At 39.2% G+C, this 21,892-nt stretch overlaps 1 protein-coding gene and 1 pseudogene across 1 annotated transcript; both read left to right on the forward strand.

Annotated features, from left to right (window-relative positions):
• Positions 1–330: 330 nt before the first annotated feature.
• Positions 331–2,299, forward strand: LOC113307904 (annotated as a pseudogene).
• A 1,404-nt stretch (positions 2,300–3,703) lies between these two features.
• On the forward strand, positions 3,704–5,040 carry LOC113311350 (MATH domain and coiled-coil domain-containing protein At3g58210-like). Its single transcript, XM_026560189.1, has 3 exons — positions 3,704–3,828; positions 3,947–4,095; positions 4,220–5,040. The coding sequence occupies exons 1-3, from the start codon at positions 3,704–3,706 to the stop codon at positions 5,038–5,040; spliced, it is 1,095 nt and encodes a 364-aa protein (XP_026415974.1).
• Positions 5,041–21,892: the final 16,852 nt, after the last annotated feature.

A 21,892-nucleotide genomic window follows, 5' to 3' on the forward strand; every position in this document is an offset into this window, starting at 1 on the left:
TGTTGTGGTTTAATGGTAACTACTCCCACCTGTCCGGTTTCAGCCTACGATGAATTTGACACGGACTTGGTCCCAGAATAGACGTCTCATAAACTATTGGTTCCTCCCAACTTCAACGGGAGTCGCTCATTATTCAAGAAATGATATAGGTGAGGGAGAGGAGGGGTCATAGGCAACCTTGTCCACATCCTTTTATTCTGATATTTTCATACTTAAAATAACCTTGATATGTTTTGCTAGTAGTCTTCATTACGTTTCCATTTGGCTTAAGATATTTTATGTAGAGACAGATAATGACATGAAGATAACGCGTATATGCCCAGTGCACCTGAACAAGGTCGACATAACACCATACGTACAGTCTGATTGTTCTTGCTCTCTTTCAGATCATACAAAACACATTTATTTATTTTGTTTCATTTTAAAGAATGATAAATCAAGAGAATTATTAGAGACTTGGATCAAAAATTAAGTTTTTCATATATTTTTTCTGCACTTGCAAGCTAGTTTTTGTGTTTTTGAGAAATTGGAGAAAATGATTCAATTTCAAGGGAAACTTGAGGTTTTATTCAACAACAGATGGTTAGTATTTGTTGCAGCAATGTGGATTCAATCAGTTGCAGGAACTGGTTATTTGTTCGGAAGTATATCTCCTGTAATTAAAAGTTCATTAAATTATAATCAGAAACAGATTGCGAGACTGGGTGTAGCTAAAGATCTTGGTGATAATATAGGATTTTTATCTGGATTTTTTTGTGAAGTTTTGCAATTTGGGGGGCTTTATTTATTGGTGCTCAGAATCTTGTTGGGTATGGATGGGTTTGGCTTATTGTTACACATAGAATTTCCTTTATGATTTTGTTTATGTTCTTGTTACATACTCTCTCAATTTCTGCAAAATTGTTACTATCACTTTTTCATTTTAGGCGCAGAGGTAGTACTTGATTAAGTCTATGACTCCTTATGTCTTTGTTTCCGGTGTAATTCGACCCATGCTGGAGCTGTAAGATTAACATATCTTATGTCAGTCTCATTTTGCTTGCCAAGGTTACAATCTTATCCAATTTCTTTCTTATTCAGATGTGTATTCTTATACTCGTTGGGACAAATGGGGAAACCTACTTCAACACTGCGTCATTAGTTTCGTGCGTGCAGAATTTCCCGAGAAGTCGAGGTCCAGTAGTGGGCATACTTAAGGCGTTTGCAGGTTTGGCTGGTGCTATTATGACAACACAACGGCTGCGGCAGGAGCTGTGAGAATCAAGAGGCGAAAGGGTCCACGTCGAGGCGAGGATTTCACATTGACACAGGCACTGATAAAGGCAGATTTTTGGCTCATCTTCACTTGTTTTCTTTTGGGGTCGGGCTCTGGCTTAACAGTGATTGATAATCTTGGTCAAATGAGCCAATCTTTAGGATATGATAACCCACATATATTTGTATCCATGATCAGCATTTGGAATTTCCTCGGTCGCATTAGTGGAGGCTACTTCTCCGAGATTGTTGTCAAGTATAGCCTATTTCCTTTTAATCACATATGTATGTCCATATCTTAAGTCTGGTTTTGTTTTCTTTCCTCATATTGCTTGATCTATCTGGATATATTTCCAGGGATTATGCTTATCCAAGGCCAGTGAGCATGGCTGTGGCGCAAGTATTGATGGCAATTGGGCACTTCTTCTTTGCAATGGGTTGGCCTGGGGCTATGCACATTGGTACTTTGCTGATTGGACTTGGGTATGGTGCTCATTGGGCAATCGTGCCAGCTGCTGCATCAGAGCTTTTTGGGTTGAAGAAATTTGGGGCATTGTACAATTTTCTCATGCTTGCAAATCCAGCAGGATCGCTAGTTTTTTCTGGTCTTATAGCTAGTTCCATATACGACAGTGAAGCTAAGAAACAAGCGGAATTGAATTGGAAGCTGTCACACATTTCCAGAGGCGTGTTCGGGAGGATAACTGATGTTATTTTGACTGCCAATGAACCACTGAAATGTGAAGGCTCTATCTGCTTCTTCCTTAGTTCCATGATTCTATCTGGACTCTGCATTGTTGCAGCTGTGTTGAGTATGATACTTGTTCACAGGACCAAAGTTGTATACGCCAGTTTATATGGAAAGTTGCAGACATGAGTTGAGACACGATTATGGTTTGTATAAATTTATTATTTGTGTATCATACAGCAGGATAGTACTATACGCTAGATACATGAGTGAAAGTAATTTTTCGATAGATGATGTGCAATATTTTATATTGTAATAAAATAGAACATAAAATTAGTATACGCTATTCTTGAGATTAAGGATCACATTGTCATCATTATATCTCTGTAACTTAGAGTATGTGTAGTAGGATTTGAGCTCCATGTTGAGGTTGAAGAGTCATAAAAGTGTACAGAGCATGAGCACAAGACGGTGAGAGTGTTATGCTCATGCTCTGTACATATCACCAGACGGTGAGAGTCGTCTCAACAACAACAACAAAATAAGAAAATTGACGGCAAAGATCGTCTCAACAAAAAAGATTGACAGCAAAGATCGTCTCAACAATTATGGTAGCTTTGCTTCCTAACCGAACTTTGATGCACCTCTAGCATAACTTCTAGAGATACCAAGGACCAACCCTCCTCGGTGTGTGCAAGAAAATAATAGCCATTGATTATGCTACAAATGGTTGATTGAACAACTTGCAGATACACACAATGATAATCTCATAAGAAGAGGGTGCCAGATACAAAATCTTTAAGTCTTTATGCAATCAACTTCCAGAAACAGTGGCTCATCTATTTCTACATTGTTCATACTCCCGTACTATCTGGAACTACTTCCTTGGAGGATATAATGTCAGATGGGTGCAAGCAGGAACTCTGACAATGCAGTTGCAGGCTTGGAAATTCAGGAGAAGCCGAAATAGAGGGCGCAAAATCTAGCCATTGATTATCTTTGCCATAGTTTGGGTTATATGAGATGAGAGAAACAGACGAGTAATGGCTTACAAAAGGCCCAAATCAGAAAGAGAGACAATGACAGAAGTTAAACATCTGTTGTATGATTGTGGGGAAACAAAAACCATTTTAAGTTCATCTTCTTTCGTTAACTAATCACACACTGGAAAGTCATTATTGACTCTCGTTAGTCTGTAATTTTAAAATGGGGGCTTTTGCCTTACTAAATCTTTTTCAAAGTCAAAGAAAAAAAAAACAGGTTATGGTTCAACCAGCTCACCAATTCTGCTGATTTTGGGCCCTAAGCGGTTTCCTAACGTCCCCAACCCAGTGGTCGAGGAAGGAAAAAAAGATCTCAACGCCTGCAGGAATCGGTAAAACGAAAATGATCTCGATAGATTTTTTAGTTACATATTTCTTCTTTTTTTTTTTCTTACTTTTCCACACCTAGGTCTGTCGTTGGAATACTAAGTCTTGAATGCCAGAAACTTGCGGAGCACTCGTTCAATCATCTTAATCTAGAATTCTAGAAGTTTCAGTTTAAAAAGGGAAAAGACTTGGGAGTTTAAAATAGCAAAGATTATTGATTAGGGTTTGAGTTTTAAAAGTTTTGAAAGTCTAGGGTAAGAGTTTCATTATTGATTAGGGTTTGAGTTTTAAAAGTTTTGGAAGTCCAGGGTCAGAGTTTCATACTTGTTAGTGTTTTGATTGTTAGTATCATCGTCGTCGTTTGTTACCTCGATTAATTGTATTACTAAGAATGGCATCCTTGATACATAATCGTTATGCTTCTACTAAATTCGATTGGATCATCAACGACTTCGCGAAGGTGAACTCTGAAGAAGGACTATGCTCTGATGTTTTCTCTCTTGGTGGTTTCGAATGGTATGTCATGTCTACTCCTAATTGCATTGATTATTATTTATTTATTTTTGGTTGTTTTTTTTCTTTAAAATTTATTCTTGTTTAAAACCCATAACCCTGAATTTTCAATGTTTTATAGGCAAGTACAGATCTATCCAAAGGGGTATGGAGATGTATTTGAGTACTTGTCAATATACTTAACCCCTGTGGACTGGAACAATTATCCGACTGCAGAGTTCAGCGCTTCCGTTCTTAATCTATACGATCCTAATGAAAGCGCGACAGAAGGTATATTTTCTATAAACTAACTTAACACCGTTCTTAATCTAAATTATTTATTTGTACATACGCTGCAACATTACACGTATAATATATATATATATATATATATATATATATTTTTACTACGTAGGATTGAAACACAAATTCGACAAAGTCGGTAATTACGGTTGGGGTTCGTCGACTTTCATGCCTCTAAGTGACCTCCACGACCCTGATGAAGGATACATTGTGCATGGTACATGCATTATTAGAGTTGAGGTTTCATGTAGAATAATAGACGATTTTGTTACCGAATACGACAACGAGAGAAACGCAGAAAAGGTTATGCAATTTGGTGATTATCCAGGCGCCGTACAACCTTTTGGCAAAGGACAAGATAAAAGCAAAGTTACTTTTCGCGATGACAAGCAGGAATTTGAAGATATTGGAGGCTTCCATATTCTGGAAAAGCAAGCGCCGTTATATAAGCAGATATGGATGGAATATGGTCATATTCCTTCGACCAATGTTATGCCGATTACCTCATATCAGGCCCTAGTTTTGGTGGTTAAAGACTTGATGAGTTGCATCACAGATATGAACAAGTGCCATTATGTAGATTTATCAGCTGAAATGATTGAGAGATGGGAGGATATGATAATAATGGCGGAGAAACTTGAATTTAGCATCGGATGGCTGCGGGAAAGATTTGAATATGTGAAAAAAGGAATGTGCGGGATGCAGAATGTTAAAACTGAACTGCTGGAGCACGGTAAGCGTTTACGCGCAATAAAATCAAGGATAAGGGTACTCAAGAATGTGAGGACAAAGGCAGAGGTTGAGCTTATTTCCGAGATGGATGACGTGCGAGAGAAAATATCTGGCTTACTCTCTGAATCAGATACGGAAACCTATCTAAAAATAGGTGACGATACCCTGCTTGATGGATTGCTAGATGATGGAGTATATTAGCTAGACAGTAAGAAGACTTTTAGGAGCAGTTTGGGTTGTTTTTATTTTTCTCCTAGAACAGTAAAACTCTTTTTATTTAGTATTTTCAAAATCGTTTAGTTTAGCTAATGTGACTCACACTAGGGTGACAGGAGTTCATTAGTAATATGCATATTTTAATGTTATCTTTTTTCTGTTTTGTTGCAAGAAGTTAATCCAGATAATATTAATGCCTTTTGTTAGGATTTTTCACTTGCTAAATTGCAAATTCTGGTAATGGTTGTGCTTGGTGTGAGGATCATTTTCAATATTTTATTTTATGTCAATTTTATGTTTTTAGGAAAATAAGATGTCATATCAGGTTCATCCTCACAGCCAAACATGATTTCTGAGGAAACTATACTTGGGTGACATGCATGAACATTTATGCTCATAAACTTGGATTGTTGGTACGTGGGTGTCAAGCCATAAAATCCACAACTTAATAACATAGCGAGCCTTGCTGCTTTGGATTTCTACACGAATTGGAAATCCATTAAGCAGGTACAACTGATGACCTACCCAAAGCGGACAGTCCCTGTTTTTTTTTTAGAATTCAGACTCGTTTTTAGATGAAACCTAAAAGAAAAAGAAAGGCAGCAACTTCTAGAAAGATCTTAATTCAGGAATCTCAAAGAAAATTTTGAATAACTGGATTTTGTAAGTCTATGAGGACTTTTTTGGATGGCAGTCGATCTGAAGATCTAGGGTTAATTTACAAGTTAATTTGCTCTTTCCATCGCGACCTCACCTAGCCTCCTTCAGTTCATCCTGAAGGTTTTGTATTAACGTACAATTTACCTTGTGATCTCCATAGCTTCCAGATAAGTAGTGATTATAGCTAGACAAACCAAGAGGAGACAGCAAAAAAAAAAAAAAAAAACATAAAACCTCGTATAAATACCTCGTGTTACTATTTGTGCACTGGCAACAATCGTGAGCGCCAAAGGTAACCCCAGAATCCCCGTCCAATCTCTGAGATTAAATTTTGGAGGTGTCCAGATGATCACTATAAAAAAGTAAGAAGACAAATAAATGCATGAGTATCATGTCATACAAACACATCGTACAAATCTGTAAAACAAACTCCATCTCCTACGAAATTTGAAAAATCATCGACTAGCTAAGCTACAAAGATATATATATATAATGATACAACAAGAAGTATCTTAAACCCACAGGACCACTTCTTTATGTTCTCTAACTTCTTTGCAAGCCACTTCCTTAAGTTCTCTAACTTCTTTGCAAAGTGCAGTTTCAAGATCTCTAGCAGTAAGGCTCTCCGCTCTTGTGCTTGAGAAGAGATGTTTCTTGACCCAACCTATTTAACACCGCAAAGAAAAACGAAATAAATCAGAAAAAACGATATCACACATACAAACTACACATCTAGAGAGGGGATTACTTTCTAGGTTCAGGAGCAGTTTAATGGATGAAAGGATGAAAGAGGTAAATTGCAGATGCAGGGTCAATTTCAACGTACTAAAACGAAATATTAATAAAATCTAGTTAATAACAAGCTTAGAAAAGAGAAATTCATGTCCAATTTCTTAAATACTTATACCGATGACAGACAAAAAAAATTAAAACATAGTAGCGAATATCTAAATCAAATTAGAGCTTCAGCAGAATCCTATATACGGTTGTATATGTCGAAAAAAAACGAAAGTCACCATCTACAAAACCTTTTAACTTGTGACTGAAATAAGTTAAACTTTAACCTGTGTCCTGTGCAAGATCAAATATAATTCTATTATTAATTTAACGAGTATATTAATTTTCTTAAGAAATCGGTGTAAACATATAAGAGTTTGTACCCCTAATAATCTGCACCAGAAATGGGCTAACCTAGGTCTAATATGTTCCTCATATTAGGCAAATATATACAAATTGGGCCCTAAAAGCACTCTATGTGCAAGCCCATGTACAACGAACTAAGAAAAAAAGAACGATTTTTTGGGGACCACGGTTTTTTTGGTGGGACCATAGTTTTATTTGGGTAAAGACATTAGAAGTAATTCTAGGTCACCCCATATCTAGTTATTTATTTAATACCTAATCTACCCTCTTAATTAATTTAGGTTATGATTAGTGCAATGATTTAGTTAACAACAATTAGTGAGATTAAATTAAAAGATGGGTTTATTATTAGTTAAGTAGAATTATTGTGAGAGTAGAGTTAGAGAAGATGAAGGAGAAAAACATGGAAAATAAAAGTTTTTTTCCAATTTACCCCCTTTGAGTATTCAAGTGATGAAAACTCATCTGATTCTTCATCTCCATCCTCTCCTAGAATATTTGTTAATCCTCAAAATGATCCGGATTTGGCTTATTTCTTAGATGGTGATTGTATTCTTCCCAAAAATGAAACTCAAGATGAAAATGATGGATTTTATCAACCACAACCGGAGGAAGAGTATTTGGGTGAACAGGTATGCTCCAAACTTAGATAATGTATGTTGAATTGGTAAAAACTTCCCCAAAAATGTAAATTTTTGAACTGGATTTTGCACAGTTCGGTTACATTATATGAAGAACATGTAACCGAACTTTTCTGAAGGTGTAGTTCGGTTGCCTTGTGAGATGAATAAGTTACCGAACACATTTGAAGATGTAGTTCGGTTACTTTATCCAAACATGCAGGTTATCGAACCCACATTAATGGAAGTTCTGAGATGCAGTGTTATGTTCGGTTGGTCCGAAACTAACCGAACTTTACGTAAAAATAAAGGTTAACCAAGTGTATACAGTTCGGTTAGTTCGCAAACGGCATGTACCAACTATCTAACCGAACTATGTTTAATAAGTTTGGTTGTTTCGCAAACTTGAACCTAACAGCATAACCAATTGAACTTAACAAACAAAAAAAATCTGAAGTTCTAGTGTCTAGTTCGGTTATCTACATAAAATAAAAAGTAACCGAACTTTGTTACTTTTATTAGTTCGGTTGTTGCGATAAAATTCACATGTTACCGAACTCGGTTCCTTTTATTTGTTCGGTTGCTTTGCAACTTGCTTAACCAACCGAACAATGAGTTCGGTTTCCCCGATAAAATTATTATGTGACCGAACTTATTTGTGATTGCATTGATGTTGTTACATTTCTTGTAGATGGAATCACAACCTATACCAATGCATGATCAACCTTCTCCGATTGGTATGTTGTTCGAAGATACATCTACTCACTATGTGAATGAGTTGGTATTTGACTTACCTATTGATGCGAAGAATTGGGATAGAGAACATGCCAAGAGAGTCAATTGCGTCTTGGTTTTGAATGGAAAAGAAAGCAACACTCGTTTTGAAATGGTTTGTGAGAGAAGTGGAGATCCCGATGTTAGTCACAAGAGGAAGGGTTATTAGTATAAAGGAAAGACGACGAGGAAGAACACAACGTGCTCAAAGAAAATAAAATGTCTGTTCAAGCTAGTATTTAGCAAGAGCAAATTAACGACGAAATGGTTTCTAGCTATGGATAAGGTGGTAGGTCGTCATAACCACCCTCGTCCGGATGATCTTGAAGGGCATGCAATGGCCGCAGGAGCTTGATCTTTTTCGATTTCTTCTTGTACGTGCGGTCTTCCTCAAACTCATTATAGTCATCACCTTCCTTAGGCTCTTTGTTAGCTCTCCTAAACTCACATTGTGCCTTTTTATCGCTCCATCCTAGACACCTTTCGACTAGTTTTTCAAGAACTTCATAACTCATCGAGGGATCGTAGCCATCTCGAACACTTGTTCCTATAATTGGTAGGGCTGTGATTCTAAAAAAATCATCCGGAGTTATTTCCATCTCACCAAAAGGTAGATGAAAGGTATCCGTTTCTGGATAAGCCCTCTCTGCAAATGCAGTAACAGTGACAGCATCAAATTTTTGGTGCGCATGTTGTATCCCGTTCCATAGTACACAATCAAATACCGCCAGGCGAACCTCATCACACTCATTTTCTATATTCCATACCTTGTTCTTTTGACGTTTCAAAACACGAACAGTATTTTTATGATCCTAAAAAAACAACATCATATCTTATATACTAATATATATAGAAAAGAATAATATATGTCAAAATATAATAAAATGACCGAGAAATCTAAATCTTGATGGTTAAGATTGAACCATACCTTTGTTGCAAAGATCTTGGCAGCCCATAAGTTTTTGTATCCCATCAATACCTCTCCGCCATCTCTTGGAGTACCATATGTTGGATTCTTTGGCGGCAAACACAAATCCTTATGAGGAATGTACGAATATCTAGCACAAGGCTTTTTAGGCGTCTTTCTAGGTCTCTTTACCACTATGTCTGCTTTTTCCTCTTCTTCTTCCTCTTCATCCGAGCCCTCCTCTGATTCATCATCACCCTTATCTCCATCCTTGTCTCCGCCTTCCTCATCTTTTTCACCCTCATCATCGCCACCCTCATTTCCTCCTCCTTGAACTAGTTCATCTTCTCCACCTTGATTATGTTCTTGACTGCTCATCTCTTCCACGATCTCTTCATTAACTTGTTGGATTACGTTGTCAACATTATCTCTATTGACACCATCTTGGATGACAACACCCGGTAATGACCCACCTCCATACTTAGCATTTTTGGTTCCACGCTTATCGGCACCTAAGTGTTTTGGGCATCTAGGCGTGGGAGTTCTCAAATCTTCCGGTAATGGTTGGTTAGATTTCTTACCTTTGCCACTAAACAAAAAAACAAAAGAAATAAGGAATAATTCACCAAAAAAAAAACCAACTCAAGAAAAAAAAATCGTGTTCCAGAGTAGAGTTTGGTTACTCAATTATTTTTTCGAGAAAACCGAACTCCACATATATATGTAAATAGCCAAGAGTTCGGTTTGTCAATGTTTTTTGCGAACAAACCGAACATATTGGAACAAGTTCGGTTATATGGGTACTAAACATATAGGGAAAAAAAAAACAGTTCGGTTACACGGCCAATTTATTTTTTTTTGTAATAAGGGTACAGTTCAGTTACATGGCAGTTTTAAACATTTATGTGAAACAACCGAACAAAGGTGCTAGAGTTCGGTAGTGTGGGTACTAGAAATTTTGGGAAAAATCAAACAATTCGGTTACATGGATTTTTTTTCCTATTTTTGGTAATATGGCTATAGTTCGGTTACATGACAGTTCAACAATTTTTAAGCGAAACAACCGAACTCACGAGTTCGGTAACCTAGTTTTCAATCCTATAAAACCGAACTGTTCTTCGTTTCATGGAGTTCGGTTAAGAAACTAGGGAAACAATAAAAGACGCTCTAACCGAACTAAACACTGTAACTTCAATTTGAACCCTATTTTTGATGATTTCTAATCAATTGAATCGATGAAAATCAAATTAAAAGAAATGGGTTTCTCGGGAAATACCTGCGAATCGGTCCCATGGAAGAATCAGGCTTCTTACTGCGTCTATTATACTGGATTATGGATTCACTTGGCTCTTCCACTTCTTTATGAATCTCAAAATCACTTGGCTGATTTGCTAGATTTCCTAATGGGGGACCTGTTCCTAGGAGTCTTTTGGTTTTCTTTCGAAGAACCATTCTTATAGTCGATTGATTAATCGACGATGAAAATTTTATGAATCGACGATTAATCGATAAAGACGATGTTGAAAGGAAGAAGAAGAAGAAGAAGAAAAAAAAAAAGAAGAAGAAGACTTTTTTTTCATTGTGCGGCGGTAGGGTAGTCTGATTTTGGTTTTTGTTAATAGATTAGATTAGGTTTTTTTATATTTTGGTAGTTATTAGTTTAGTTATAATCTCAATCAGGGTTAGGGGAAAAATTAGTAATGTCTACACTTTAGGACATCCCTTATAAGTATAGGGTAGATGGCATTATAAAACAATGGTCCCCCAAAAAAACCATGGTCCCCAAAAAATCGTTCGAAAAAAATAGCTAGGCCTCACAAGCATCATACTTGGAAGCCCATGTGAAAGGGTCCAAGTCAAGTCAAGGAGGTGCCAGCAACTCAGCGTTGCCTCGTCAGCGGCTCCGTCCAACCAGCGTCGACCACGTCATCAGCAAACTGGGCACTGATGTCAACAGATGCTGAAACTGTTGGAATATTCTGTTACCGTTACTAACACCGTTAAAATATGCCAGGAATATTCCGTTTACAGTTAACGACGTTAGAATATGCCAAGAATATTTCGTTACCGTTAACACACGTCGTCAGCATTTTCCGTCATTACGTTAGCATGACGTCATCATCGTCATCGGCAGCTGGTGACCGGCGACTGCATCTTCTCCGGTAACGGTAATAGCAACAAATTGCCGGAGACGGCGTCTTCCTCGGCGATGGTGGCAGCAGCAGTTCACCAGCGGCGTTTTTCCGGCTACCCATCTCGGCGGCTCCATCCGGCCGGCCAGTTGGTAATGTTTCAGTGTATTGCGACGCCACCTAATTTCATAGTCCTGATTTAGTGGATTGCGGCGTAACTTAATTCCAGAGTCCTGATTCAGCGCATTGCGGAATAACTTAGCTACGTGGTCTCTGGATTTTTGCACCCCGAACTTGTATACTGCCGGATGTTTACGCCCACCGAGTTTGACTGAGTCGGCTCGCTGGGTCTAGACGAGTCGAGCCGTTGGATTTATACACCCACTGTGGGCTTGAGCATACTTCTCCTCTTGGGCTTGACATTTGAACACCTAATTGTTTGGGCCAATCCTTTGCACCTTTTGGTTTAGTTGATTTCCGCTACTCCGTTAGGCGTAGGGAACCTTAGCCTTTGATGGTAGGTCGAGGCCACTCCTTTGATCTCATGGACCCAGGATCGCCCGATAATTGATGTGTAAGGTGATAATACATCTACCGCACAGAAAGTTGTTAGGGTGTGGATTGTTCCCACCCGGATTTCTAATGTCACCTCGCCTTTAGGGCGAGTTGTGGAGCCGTTGAAGCCAAATATGTTGTAGGTGGAAGGTATCAGGAGATCGTCTCTGAAACCCATCTGCTTGAATGTTTCGTAAAACAAGATCTCGACGGAACTTCCTCCGCCGATCAGGATTTATGGCATCGCCCAAGGCGATGTCTTTGGTGTTTCCTCCTTGCATTCGCATTCAGGAAGTGCGATAGCCATCGTGACCACCAGGGGGTCGTTGTGGTTTCGCCCTCCGTTTGGTGCCTCTGAGGTTGAGAAACTGATATGTAATTTCATCCACTCCTCTATCGGGGCTCTCTAGCGACACTATGGACTTCATCACCCGCGAAGTTGCGTTTGTGAATTCGTCTTGTAATATTTCCTTCAGGTGTGGGGATTACGATTGTCGAGTGCGATATTGTATTGCACCCTAGATATTGCGACTCACGAGGGATTTCCACCCGATGTACGGGTACCCTGCTACGAGTGGGACCACTGGTTGCGCGATGTACTCTTGAAGCTTTCCTTCGTCGATCATATCTTGCACCATCTTCTTCATGTCCCTACACGAGTATGTCGTGTGGCTATGGAATTGATGGAACTCGCAGAAGTCAGTTCTGTTTTTAGCCCGCTCTGGCTGCTGACCTCTGTTCCATGGATAAGTGATTTTATGCTTTCCGTCAATCTGTTTGAGGATCTCGGATAGGGGAGTGTTCAGCTTCGTGTAGACTGGATCTACGAACTTTCCCTTCTTTTGTTGGGCCTGTTCTCGCCCTTTCCATCCCCCAGTCCTGTAAGGACCCTCAAGCTCGTCAACGATATTTGACTGGTCTAGTGATGATCAAGAGACGATTTAACCGCTAATAACTCGATTGGTTTAATACGATCGTTGGTTAATAGGATTAATTTAACATTAGTTTAGATACCAAACTAGAATCATTGAAAGTTATCCGAAATGGATTACTCAAACGCGTCATTCGGATACCAGACGAAGAAAATATCGTCGGATTAGTATAAAGGGTAAAATAGTCTTTTTGCTTTAGACCGACTCGGACCGTCCTTATCCGTTTCTTGGGTGCCTTAGTAAATCTCGTTTGCCTCATCACAACACGTGTCGAAAAGAAATTTTGAGAGATGAAATTAAATTATGAGATCGTGAGGATTGAGTGGAGATCAAGGTATACTTGAGGATGTCGATGTTGAATCGGTTATTGTACTCGGAATTCACAGAGAAAGGTAATTCGAAGATTGAATTTAGAGTTTCTGTTTTGATTGATTTCGTTTGTGAACTTGAGTTTGTTTTGGGGTTTCAATTCTTGGGTTTGTTGTTAATTAGAATAAATAGGGTTGTATAAGGTTTAATTTTAGTTTCTCTAGGAAATCAGTTTCACGGGTTAGGGTTTGAGCAAATTGAGGATGAGGATTAGGGTTTCTGAATTGGGTATTTCAGATGAGAATGATGAACTGAGAAGTGGTGATTGAATTCTATTTCTATTTGGAAATCAATTGGTGTGGTCTGTGTATTTTGCTGGTGATGGAGATGATCTATACATATGTAGTTTCCTAGTTGTTTGATGGGTTTTAGAAGTTCAAGCAGATAAGCTAACATTTGAGAAGATTTGACTGAGTTGAGCTGCAAACTAAAGAGAGAAGTTATAATTGGATTCTTCTGAAATTAGGTGTTTTAAATTCGAGAATTGAAGAAGGAATAAATGGATGATGCATTTGTGATAAAATTGGTGCTCCAAATGAAATGCGAAATGAACAAGAAACAGATTGGGTCCTTGGAGTTGCTTTACAGGGAGTTATTGATAGTGATGTTGGTAGAGTTTTTTGGTTGAATGCTAGGTTATTATAAGAAAGAATCACTGAGAAGTTTGATTGGTAATTGCTGATTTTGTAGATGTACAAGTTGAACTAGAAATGGGTTGTATTGAGATAATGTTAGTGAATGAAACTGCAGTTGCTGGTGGCATGTTTATGAATTTGAATTTGGAGAGCTGAGATGTATATGCATTACAGGGGAATGAGATGAGTATGGTGATAATAGTGGCTGGTGGTATCACGAGGTGATGTAGCTTATGGGATGTATGGAAAAGAAGAAAGAATGTTAGGTTTATGAATTTGCAGTTTAGCTGTGGTTGTTGCTGTTGTGCCTAAAAAGGAATGGCAGAAGTGACCTGAGCATGGTGTTGGTATTGCAGGTGTTGCTGAAGTTTTAAATTGAAGACCTATGAATTGCAGTTGTGGATTGTAGGAATTTATAATGAGAATGTTGCCATAGAATAGTAGCTTGATGGTAACTGTTGAGTTACAATTGAAGATTATAAATGAACTGTTAGGGTTTATGGTACAGAAATGGTGCTGGTATTGGTATTGCGGGTAGTGATGAGTTGATACAGTGGATGAGGATAATACAGTAGAAGTTACCGAAATTCAGGAAGTGTCCATATGTGTATATAAGGGTCTGAGTCAGTCTGGAATTGGTTATGGTGTTGCTGTTTTGCTTAGTTGTGTTGAGATGAGTTGCGAATGTAGTTGTTGGTGCTGATGAAGAAGTTTGTAGCTGTTTTGAATTTAAACTGCAGGTGGTAGTGGTTTAAGGGTTACAAGACTTTGTATTGGATTTGACATATGTGTGTATAGATGGGAAGAGTAGGAATGAAGTTTTGGAGTTGATGATGTTGAAACTGAAGCTAATGATGTTGTTGTTGTTGAAAGCTTGTTTGAAATAAAGATAAAAGTTAGATGTAGATTATAGAACTAAGTATAGCTTATATGTGGTTATCTGTGTGGTGTGTGTGTGTTTTTGTGCATTAGAATTCTTGGCCTGAACAATGGCTCTGGCTTGTGCTAAGGCTTTGGCCTTGTTTTTTAGACCTATCAATCATCCTAGTCAGATTGTCTGTCTGACTCTGTCTTTAGCTGATTTAGGATATCTGACTGAGGTGAATCAGCCTAACCCTGAGTTGACTCATTAACCAGACTTGACTCAGTCGACCTTGACTTTTTGACCAAGACTTGACCTTGACATTAGACATTGACAGTTAGTTGACCCATTGACCGTTATTGGCCGTCAATTAACCCGGTTGGACCAGGCCTTAGATTAATGGACTTGGGCTTAGGGCTAGTTTTCCTATTTGACATTTTGAACCTTATGGTCTGAATTAACCTTTGGTTCCTTCTACAAAAGTTGTAGATATTCATAAGACATCTATTGGACTATAGAACCATTCTAATTGAATTAGTAAGTCTTTATTTGTGCTAAGATAGATAATGAAAAGGTGTAGAAACATAAATGGGCTTAGAACCATTAGATAGTTCACTTAGCCTATAACTAGAGAATTGTATGAGATTATGTTATGAGCCTTTTGGCTAATCTTTAGAGTGCTTATGTGATTAACAATTAATCTTTATTAACAATGATCGGATGAACCAGTAGATTGAGGAGTTCAAGGTAGGAGTGGCTTGTCATCAAATCAGGTGGGAACTCTGTAACCTTCTTGTAATCATTGAGTTTATCTTATCTGCGAGCATGATGAGTTCTTATTTTCGGTGAACATGATGTTTGTAATTGAATGGGTATGTTGTGTGATATGTATTATGTGGTTCCCTGTGAGGAGTGTTTGTGATTCCCCATAGCTTCTTCCTAAGTTCTAGAAGGGCGGTAACTCATCCGTTTGCAATATTGCTTACTTATTGCTTAATAAGATAGAAGGACGGTTACTAATCCGTATGAAATATTACCTTAGAAGGGCGGTAACTCATCCGTTTCGATAGTATATATATTATTTTATTTGGGAAATTCACTCATATGCATATCATACTTGATTGTTCAGTCTTAGTAGTATGACTGGGTTACTATTACCTTGACTTAGGAAGAAATTCTAGGTTCATGACTGGAGATGGTCATTATTTGGAGACTTCGGTCTACGAATAATAATTGGGCCTTTTGTGAACCTGTTGTGCGGGGTCAGATCGTGGTAATTAAAATCTTATGATATTCTAGACTTAGATGGTGGCATTGAGATTTATGAGGTGTACGCATTCCACAATAATATCTTACGGTACCTGGATTTCATGATATCATTTGAGACTAGAGTTATTCCTGGAATCTTCTTCTCCATTGAGTGAGACGAGGTTAGGATAACGTATATTTAGGTTGTTTAAGTCAATTCTCGTAGATTCATCCGGTGGTGGATCTTTCATGAATATTGCCACGATGGACGCAATATCTGGGGAAAAGAGTTGAAGCAATCTTCTGCTTCGTGTTGTATGTAAAAGATGATATCTGCTTCTTTCTATTGTTCTGTTTCAATTTCATTATCTTTTATAACTGTGAAGCATGTTAGTGATTACTTGAAAGTTATATGTTTCCATTGGGCACCCCTTTGGGGTGATGTGCTCACTCGTTCCCACTTCAGTTTCAGTAATCAGAAGGAAAGGTGCGCGTGAAGATATGTGTTTTCGTAGCTTAAAGCTTTCTATCGAATTAGAGATGTAATGCTAGCTTCCATTATGTTTATTCCGTGATTATATTCTATTTGTAAATCAACTCACTATTGAATATGTATCATTAGAGAGGAGTTCTTGTATTTATTCCAGAGTGGGTTAAGATTCGGGTTACTCTTTGTTTAGAACTTCTTTCTTAGTGTTTAATTAGATGGTTTTAGATCCTTATTGTCTCATTTTAAAAGTTAATCTCAAGGATTAGTCAGCTGCCAGTTTAGGGGGCGCTACAAGTCCGATGCTTATCGAACTGAGTTGATCCGTTGTTGGATCGCCCCGCTCCTTGAGTTGGCACCTAAGGGTTCTGTGGTTCTACCACATTTGCCCCTCTACTAGTTTCTTTCACCAACTTATCGTCAGTACCGTCTTGAACTTTCCCAAATTCTTTGGCATGGTTTCGTACATGCGTACGAATATAGGATCTGTCTTCTTAAGACTGTTTTTGAATCCCAAGATTGCGTAAGCTTCGGGGACTTTTCCAATCTCGGCACATAGTTTTCTCCATCGTGTTATCAGGGATCGGAGTGACTCGTTTGGCCCTCGGGATATTTGGAATAGCGCGTCAACTTCGGGTCGGACTCTGCTATTGTGAATATATGTTTCTAGAAACAGCTCAGATAAGTGAGCAAATGACTTAACCGAGCCTTTAGGAAAGTTGTTGAACCACAGCAGGGCTTCGTCTCTCAGACTAGCCAGAAAAAACTTACACAACACTACGTCGTAATGATCCCGTTGGGTTAGCGTCATGCGGTAAGTCCTTAGGTGCTCGATCGCATCTCCAGTTCCGGTGAACGGAGTTGTGAACGTCGGTATGGAGCATTTCCTTGGAAATGGAAATCTCAATAGGTTTTCAGACAAGGGGGATTGTCCTTCTTCTTGCATGACCTAAGCCAGCTTCTTGTTTTCTAGCTTTCATGTGGCTTCTTTGTACATGGCCTCGAGCCTACTGAGTCGGGCTTGCAACTGATCATCGTTTCTCCTCGTTTCGGCCTTCTTATTTCTTCCCTGAGCCCTCTCGGGTGGGAAAGAAAGTTCATGGTTGCGATTGATCTCCCTGAGTGCTTGTCCGATTGTTCAGTATATGATACAATCTTGGAACGAGTTGACTTTGAGGTATCCCCTCACTTGGGATTAGCGGCTGCGAGATTCTGGGCCTCACAGTTGGTTTTGACTTCGACGATTCTATTCTTGTCTCTCATGTGCTTTGGATCAACGTCTGATGATCCCTCGGACGGGTTATCCTCATGGTTGATAACGCCCCTGCTTCCCTTAGGAAAGTGATCCGCTGTTTCCTCGTTCGAGGTGTCAGGGATATTGATTCGTTCATCATCTTGCAAGTTTTCAAAAGGGTTTTCCTCCTCGGGGATCTCCTCAACGATAGCGAGTGGCACCTTCTTCTTTGCTTTACGTTTCAGTCTGAGGTTTCTCCGTTCTAGCCTCTTGTTCCGTTTTTCTAATATTTTCATTCTCTCGTCCCGAGCATCATGTGCTTTCAGGATGGCTGCGATAGTCGCATTGGCATCGCCGAGGTTGGAAGGGTCGTCCTTCCTGGCCTCATTGTTTGTTGTTTGCCTTGGCAAACGTTTCAACCCTCCTGGTTGGGTTGGATGGACATCATCATTCCTCTCGAAGGGGTTTCCCTCGCCTTCGGAGCTAGAGTTGTCAGTTAGTCCTTCCCGATACTGGTCATCGGGCTGTTCCTCTCCTGGGATCTCATTGTTTAGCATGGTCTCGCCTGGCTCCATGTCATCTAGTCCCTCTGGCTGGGCTCCACCATTCCCTCCTTGGCTCGTGCGAGCAGATCGTCGCGTCACCATTACCTTCCCTGTAGTATATGAAATAATACTTAATTTGTCTCTTCTTTCAGAAAAGTGGGACCCTAGATTTGCAAGTCACGTGCAATTACTAAGTCATAGTTCAGACTGGACAATTTACTACAGGAAGACTTTGCAGTAAATTTTGGAGACATGTGAAAATCTCAAAACATTCCCTACTTGCACAAGGCATTAATGATGAAGGAAAGGTGTTTTATCAGTTCCCCTTTTTTCGAGAAACATACCTCCTTCATTATGTCATACCTCTTATAGGGAAGAGACCAAATTATGACGATTTGAGCATATCTTCCCATTTTAAGAAATATTTCTCATCATCTTTTAACTTGGATCTAGGACAAACTTTTGAGTTTGATGAATGGTTATGTACTCATTAACCTTTATTCTTGACTTAGGGTTAGGTTTCTAAGAAAAAATTTGTAGGTTCTTTTGAGTTCCTTTAAGGATGAAGAACAACTAGCTCTTTCAACTTTCACATGAAGATATTTTCTTCCATGAAGTCTACTGATTAGCATTCCTCTTTCCGACTCTTTCATGGATGAGATCGTTTGAGTTCCGAAGTATCAAAAACTCCATTTTCACTTTGATCTTCAACTCTCCTGAGTTCCTTAAGAAAGATATCGGAAGCTGCTGCTAGAAAGCCAGCTTCTTGCTTTCTAGCTTTCATGTGGCTTCTTTGTACATGGCCTCGAGCCTACTGAGTCGGGCTTGCAAATGATCATCGTTTCGGCCTTCTTATTTCTTCCCTGAGACCTCTCGGGTGGGAAAGAAAGTTCATGGTTGTGATACCTTGATCGCCATGAGTGCTCGTCCGATTGTTCAGTATATGATACAATCTTAGAACGAGTTGACTTCGAGGTCTCCCCTCGCTTGGGATTAGCGGCTGCGATATTCTCAGCCTCATAGTTGGTTTTGACTTCGACAATTCTATTCTTGTCTCGCCTGTGCTTGGGATCAACGTCTGATGATCCCTCGGACGGGTTATCCTCCTGGTTGAGAACGCCCCTGCTTCCCTTGGGAAAGCGATCCGCTGTTTCCTCGTTTGAGGTGTCAGGGATATTGATTCGTTCATCATCTTGCAAGTTTTCAAAAGGGTTTTCCTCCTCGGGGATCTCCTCAACGATAGAGAGTGGCACCTTCTTCTTTGCTTTACGTTTCATTCTGCGGTTTCTCCGTTCTAGCCTCCTGTTCCATTTTTCTAATCTTTTCATTTTCTCATACCGAGCATCCCGTGCTTTCAGGATGGCTGCGATAGTCGCATTGGCATCGCCGAGGTTGGAAGGGTCGTCCTTCCTGGCCTCATTGTTTGTTGTTTTCCTTGGAAAACGTTCCAACCCTCCTGGAGTACCCAGTAGTATGAAAAACTACTTCTCTCATGGAGATTATGAAATCAATATAGAGCTGTTACTAGGGAGGTAGAATAAATCTTTATACCTCCCTGTTTCTAGCGGCAAAATGTAGTTGCATCTTTTCTGATGACTACACCCAAGTAAGATTTAGGAATAAAAACTACTAAAACATACAAGATTCAAGATGAACAAGATGTAAAGAGCATGAAAAGTAAAAATTAACACAAGCATATAATGTGGTTCGGCCATGAAGACCTACATCCACGGGAAAGAAGATGTTTTCTTTATTGATTATAAGGTCTTACCCTTGAAAGAGCTACAAATCTCGCTTAGATTCTTTAATCGCTCTCTATCTAGATCTCTCTCAGGAATTCTCTGTAGAAAGACCATCTAATGATACATAAGTTGTCCATCTCCTTCTACATGGACTGGTATTTATAAGGAAATTAAACTCGTGGAGGCTTGATCGTCCGAGCTGGTGGAGCTATCGTACATCGCCTTCGCTGCTTCGGACTGGTTCTATACTATCCCTCGTGATGGCTTGCTTGGTTCTCCCTCCGAGTTGTCTCACTCTCCTCCAGATCGTGTAGCCCTTCTTTGGAGAACCTCTTTCTCCATCACTTCTGGGCTGTAGTATAGGTCGTCCGAGTCTCCTGTGACGATGTAGATCTGCCCACATCTTTTCCCTTATCCTTCATTAAATGCGGTCCTTCTTTTAGACTTGACCGTCTGAGCAGATTAGACTACTCCCTACACGCGTTGTCCATGTGACGTTGTAGCAGGTGTCTCGATTCAGACGAACTCATCTTTTTAGAGTATGATTCGATGCTCCTATCTTATCATCTTATTTTGGATTCACTCCTTAGAATGTTGACATGTGACCATCGGGTATTTTACCCCGACAGTTTGAATACTTGTCATTATACTTAATCCCTATGGACCCTATCAAACTTCCGACTGCAAAGTTCACTGTTAGAATTCATAATCAACTCAATCATAGGAACAGGGAAAAAAAAGGTATATTATCTAGACATCTGAAACAGTGAAACCACTTCAGCCAGTATATTAATCTATTTTGCGTACACGTTATGACTTTTTTGTTTTTGTTTTGGTCTATGTAGTATTCAAATACAAATTCACCAAAAACAGTATCGATGGCCATGGTTGGGCTGAATTCATGCCTATAAGTGAACTCATGAACCCTGATAAAGGATACGTCTTGAATGATAGATGTCTTCTTAAAAATTAAGGTTTTGTGTGAGAGAACTGTTGATGACGAAGTTATTGAAAGCTTCGATATGTTGAAAATATCTGATTGCAAGAAGGATGACGTGCCAGAGAAAGGATATTGAAGGATGATACCCTGATGGATGGATTGCTGGGTGATGGAGCATTGGAGCATTAGCTAGATAGTAGAACTCTTTTTAATAGTTTTTGCAGTTTCGTTTAGTCAAGCCAGTTATATTACATTAATAGCAGTAGTAGCTAGTTATTTTTTCTTCTTTTCTTATTTATTTTTCTCCGTAGGTTGGTTCCAGTCGTATGTTTAATTGGAGTGAAGTTAATGTCCTTCATTTTTTCTTTTGAATTTCAAAAACGTGTAACACTTGCGTCGCAAATGTCACACAGTCCCACAATAAACAGAAATATTTTCACCTTTCTCACGAGAGAAAACTTGAATGTGTTTCAGGTTTTCCATTGACTAGATTGTGTAATGCAAACTGTGATCATGGCCGTGTCCAGTGAGCCATGTTTTTTAGGATTAAGGGGGGCTAAAAAATACTTTTTTATAGATTTCAGTGGACTAAGCTATAGAAATCTAAAAAATAGGGGGACTAAACACTAAAATGTTGATGATTGAATATAAAACAATGTCAAATTAAAGACTAAGAGCAACTGCAATGGACGAGTAAACCCAAATTTTCAGTCGAGTGGACTGGCGTAGTGGGACGGACCATCGATCAAAATTTGATCAAAGAGTAAAATCCAGACCAAATTTGATCTGCGATCAGGACCAAATCCAAATATAGTCGGGCGTTGATATAATCTCCGCTGCACATCGGGCGTTGATATAATCTCCGCCATTCATCGGGCGTTGATATAATGTACGCATGAAACGGGGCGTTGATATAATGTACGCCTGAAACGGGGCGTTGATATAATGTACGCATGAAATGGGGCGTTGATATAATGTACGCCCCACTTTCACAAATTTTCAAAACTTACATGGGGCGGGCTTTATACCTCCGCCCCATTTTTTTTTTTTTG

This window comes from Papaver somniferum, chromosome 9 (genome assembly GCF_003573695.1).
Source record: "Papaver somniferum cultivar HN1 chromosome 9, ASM357369v1, whole genome shotgun sequence".
Classification (NCBI taxonomy): Eukaryota; Viridiplantae; Streptophyta; class Magnoliopsida; order Ranunculales; family Papaveraceae; genus Papaver; species Papaver somniferum.

Coding starts and splice junctions, on each gene's coding strand:
- LOC113311350 (XM_026560189.1), top strand. CDS start 3,704: ATGGCATCCTTGATACATAATCGTTATGCTTCTACTAAATTCGATTGG. Junction 3,829..3,946: donor TCTCTTGGTGGTTTCGAATG/GTATGTCATGTC, acceptor AATGTTTTATAG/GCAAGTACAGATCTATCCAA. Junction 4,096..4,219: donor TAATGAAAGCGCGACAGAAG/GTATATTTTCTA, acceptor TTTACTACGTAG/GATTGAAACACAAATTCGAC.